At 52.7% G+C, this 4,642-nt stretch overlaps 2 protein-coding genes across 2 annotated transcripts in view; one reads left to right on the forward strand and one right to left on the reverse strand.

The window, feature by feature from the left end:
- The window catches only part of LOC119315268 (polyubiquitin 11-like), a 2,371-nt gene extending 1,942 nt beyond the window's left edge, over positions 1–429 (forward strand). Inside the window, exon 3 of the mRNA XM_037589933.1 lies at positions 1–429. This exon is cut by the window's left edge and continues 3 nt beyond it. Coding sequence (XP_037445830.1) covers positions 1–303 — 303 coding nt within the window. The 3' untranslated portion in view covers positions 304–429.
- A 957-nt stretch (positions 430–1,386) lies between these two features.
- LOC119315267 (exocyst complex component EXO70A1-like) lies at positions 1,387–4,214 on the reverse strand. The gene has a single exon (XM_037589932.1). The coding sequence runs from the start codon at positions 3,901–3,903 to the stop codon at positions 1,894–1,896; it is 2,010 nt and encodes a 669-aa protein (XP_037445829.1). The 5' UTR covers positions 3,904–4,214; the 3' UTR covers positions 1,387–1,893.
- Positions 4,215–4,642: the final 428 nt, after the last annotated feature.

Genomic DNA, 4,642 nt, shown 5'->3' on the forward strand with positions numbered 1-4,642 from the left:
AGGACCCTTGCTGACTACAACATCCAGAAGGAGTCCACCCTTCACCTTGTCCTCCGCCTTCGTGGAGGCATGCAGATCTTTGTCAAGACCCTCACCGGCAAGACCATCACACTTGAGGTGGAGTCCTCCGACACCATCGACAACGTCAAGGCCAAGATCCAGGACAAGGAGGGCGTCCCACCGGACCAGCAGCGCCTGATCTTCGCCGGCAAGCAGCTTGAGGATGGCCGCACCCTTGCCGATTACAACATCCAGAAGGAGTCCACCCTCCACCTGGTGCTCCGCCTCCGTGGTGGTCAGTAATTGCCCTGACGTTGGTCCTGCTGCTGTTAGTCATGTGTCTTGTTCGTATTAAGTCTACTGTATCTGGATTGATGGACCATCGAGTCCCCATGATGTGTGAAACAGTTATCTGGTATGGTTTGGTATGAATAAGTTTACCTATATGTTTGTTCATTTTACTGTCGATTTGATATCTCCTGGTTGAATGATCGCTTCCAGTTTTTATCTAGCAAAACTAGCAGTGATCTTACAATACCGGCTTTCTGTGAATGCATTTAATGGGCTGTAGCTCCAAATGTTCCTGTGAAATCACTAGATTTTGCAAGTTCTATCTATATTTCTTCTACTTGGATGCTGCTGTGTTCACCCTCTGTAAGCGTAGTGTTTTGTGTCTTTGCTCGTTCTTTCTGGTGGGAGAGGAAGCAAAAATTGCATGAGGTTTGAGTAGATCCGATTTTCTTTTGATGAAATGTAGTGCAAAAAATCCTATGAGTCAAAAAACCAACAGGTTCTACAAATTAAAACAGAGAAGGCGTACCCTTCTCTTTGGGTGGAAACATCGCCTGATTTCCTTAAGCGTTATCTGAGTTTAATAAAGCTAGTCATGAAGGTCTCACTGTCGAAAAAAAAACAACAAGAAAAAGAAAAAAAAACAGAGAAGGCTAGAGGAGGGATACTTCGATGGGATATCTTTTGCTTCTGATGAGCTCACTCTTCTCCTTTGTCCCTATGAAGCTTGTTTGCCAATCCAATTCAAAATGCTGGAGCTCTATGACAATATATTCTGATGCTTCTACTTAACCCCAGGGAATTTTTCTTCGTGCGATGAAGTTCTGCAAGATTCAGTTGGCGGACGCAGGAGATAATCCAAGTGACAATAATAATTATTACTAACACCAGAATTTCGGCCAGTAATTCGACGAGCAGGTCGTAGGAGAGACGGTGAAAGTGCCTAGAGCCCAAGAACCATAGAAGAACCTAGTGCAGCACCACACCGTAAACATCACATACCACCATTACCGATCAAAGTCAGCCTTCCATGCACGTCAGCACCAACTATGCCTGGCTTCAGCCTAAATCTGTGACAAGTGCGAAAACAAAGACTTGGCAGAAACAACGAGCTTCTTCCCAGAGAGAACCAGGAACTTGAAACTCTAGTTTTGCATATATGTTGCAGACTGGAGCTCAACTTGTACCACATGTAACCCAGATAAAAAATGTCTACAACCCTCCTAAACTACAACCAATTTTACATACACCGCAACCCATTTAGATATCCTCCAGTCACCAAAGAGGTTCCTGAACAGAAGACTACATGGTCCCAGAGACACTTATACATCCACAGAAAGAAGGTAACTTAGGCAACATCTCAAACACGCGCAGATGAAATGCTCCAGCAGTCTTCTACTCTTCTGCTCACCATCAATAAGAGCTTATTGTTCATATGCCAGCAGACAGCAATGCCTTCATCACAGGTCAATTATTACATGTCGCTTCCAGTACGGCGGATGAATTTGCCGACTGGTGAAAATAAGCTGGCCTCACTTATCCAGTTATTTCATAAATTTTAGAATCAATATCTTGGTTCTTCAAATGTTTTCTCAACTGGAGTTATTTCACTGTGGAAGCACTCCGATACATCCCCGTCATTGCACTAGTGATCTTGCCACTGGAGTGCCCAATCTGGAAGCTCCCAGACCTCCTGGGACGGGGTGTGAACAGCGAACCGAGCATCTTTTCCAAACCATCGACAGTATACTTTACATACTTGCTAGCACTTGCATCCTGCTCTACGAGTGGTCCGTAGTTCTGCATGTAACTCCGGTAAGGGGGAACTATTGCCTGTATCACAAGGTCACATGTCTCCCTCCTCAAGTCCTTGTCCGGTATGATCCACGCTGACTGTTCGTGGAACATCTCACTGAATCTCGCATTGAAAGTTTTAAGGCGCTGCTTCACGAGGTCCTTTGCTGTGGCACGGCCCTTGGAGAACAAGATTAGGCCCTCCCGGTTGAGCAGCGGCGAAAGCGCCCCCCAGCTATCCCTCATAAACACCGTCAGATAGAAATCCTTAAACTTTTCATGGTCCCTGATCCACACATCACCCAAGAGTTCAGCCAGCTTAGTAGCCTTGACATGCTTATAGAAATGCCAGCGTGTGTTCATCATGAAGATGTATGACTGAATCTTATTCCCATACGCCTTCGACCAAACATCAAAGTTGGCTTCAAGGGCCTTGACAATGTTGAGCACTGCGACAGCAAGCATCTTGTCACTGAACACTTCCTTGCGCCAACTGCGGTGGATGGTGAGCACCTGTGCAAGCACAGGCCTGTATTTCTCACCAAGGAGCCGGTTGCAGTAGTCGACGATAAAAGTGACCAGGCGTGGCACACCCCCATCGGCTGGGGGAGGCATGTGTCGCTGCAGCTCCACCTGCACGATCAACTCCTCAAAGATCTCAACAGAGCCATCCACCAACAACTTCACAAGGTCCCTTGTCTCGCACTGAATATCCGCACACACCTTTCCGCCGAACAACCGGTTGAAATCCAACCTCAGCTTATTCAAAGAATCAAAGACCTCAAGCAAACGCAAGAGCTTGATTGGGTCTTTCTTAGCATCCGCAGCGGCACGACCAAACCTCAAAAAATCAAGAACACTAGCTCGCGACGCTATCTCGGCGAAGCAAACTGATGCATCATCCTTGTGCTGCCCAAACACCTTGGCGCAGAGCTGACGCTCAGACTCGAGGAGGCGGCGCACCACAAACTCCAAATGCCGCCCCCACAACTCGACCCCAGGGCCTAATTCCTGGGCGTCGTCAGCTGGATTGTGCAAGTAATCGAGGCCGAGCGCATGGAGGCTGGCACTCACCACACCGTCGCGTGCATCGGCATACAGAGAGATGCAGCGGTCTTGCCGGCCATTGGCCAAGAGGCGGTCGAGAATCGGGCTGAGCTTGCGGACGGCGGCGGTCGGGACGCGAGCCGGCGCGGTGGACGCTGGGGTGGCGCCGTGCTGCTGCATCGCGAGCGGCGTGGAATGCTCGGCGAGGAGGCGTCGGAACTCCGCCTCGAGCACGTCGAGCGCGGCAGCCAGGAGGCCGCCGTCGAGGTACCCGGAGGGGTTCTTGAGCCCGTCCAGGGCGACGCCGACCTCGGCGAGGAAGCGCGGGTCGGCGAGGTCGTGGTCGCCGAGGTACTCGACGATGTCGGCGAGCCACTCGGCGGCGAGGCCGCAGTTGCCCGACAGGAACCGCAGGGCCTCCTCGAGGCGGCCGAGCACGGCGAGGTACCCTGGGAGGTCCCGCGCGGCGGCGCCGGCCTCGAGCAGCGGCGGCTCGAGCCCGTGCACGGCGTCGAACACCTTGAGCACGGCGGCGGCGGGGCCCACGGCGCGGTCGATGTGCGGGCCGGCCGCCGCGAGCTCGGCCATGGGCGCCCGGATCGGGCGCACGGCCGCCTCCAGCGCCGGCAGCGCCGCCTGGATCTCCTCGAGCCGCGGCCCCCCGCGCGCCAGCGCCTGCCCCATCGCGCGCGACCGCTCCAGCCCGGTCCGCAGTGCGCGCGCCGCCGCCGCCACGCTCGCGGCCGCCCTGTCGTCGACGTCCTGATCCATCGCGCGCGTGGCGAGAGAGGGTGAAAGAACCTGACGCTCCGCTCCGGCGGGGAGCGCAATGAGGGAGCGTGATCCTGGAGTCCGGATCCCTCCCTCTCTCCTCGCGATGGAAACGGCTGGCTGCTCTGGGCGTCCGGTGGAGCGAGAGGGAGTGGGGTTTCTTCGCCGGGTTTAGGTTGGGAGGAGGAAGAAGCTGTGTGCGGAGGGCGAAGGGAAAGCGGAGGAAAAGGGAGGAGGGGGCGACGAACTTTTGGCTTTGGGGCGTATGCAGTGCACGGGCAGAATGCCGCGACAATTTTCGGGGTGATCGACAGGAGGATGGCGCTTGCGTTTTCGTTTAGGTGATGTCAGAGGAGATTTGGAGCATCCAAAGGAAAGGACCGCGGTCGTCAACGAGCTGAAGCCAGATTTTTTTACACTATTTTTCTATCTGCTCACCGACGCCGGGCACATGCGCTAAACCAGCAAATAAATCATTTTTTTCCTTCATTGCGTGGAGTTTTACGAGAAATGGTTTGTTCACTGTTCGATCTGCCTATTTGAAGGAATGGAACCAACAACATGGAAAGAAATTGCAGTATATAAACGGCATGGGTAGAATCAATGTCAACCCTATTTGGGAGAAGATTTGAAAATTGTCTTGTCCGGCAAAGGTAAAAATCTTTATTTGGCGTACATTGCATGGTACCCTCCCATGTCGTGTTACACTGGCCAATAGACACATGAAGGTCTCGCCTAT

This window comes from Triticum dicoccoides, chromosome 6A, assembly GCF_002162155.2.
Source record: "Triticum dicoccoides isolate Atlit2015 ecotype Zavitan chromosome 6A, WEW_v2.0, whole genome shotgun sequence".
In the NCBI taxonomy this organism is placed as follows: domain Eukaryota; kingdom Viridiplantae; phylum Streptophyta; class Magnoliopsida; order Poales; family Poaceae; genus Triticum; species Triticum dicoccoides.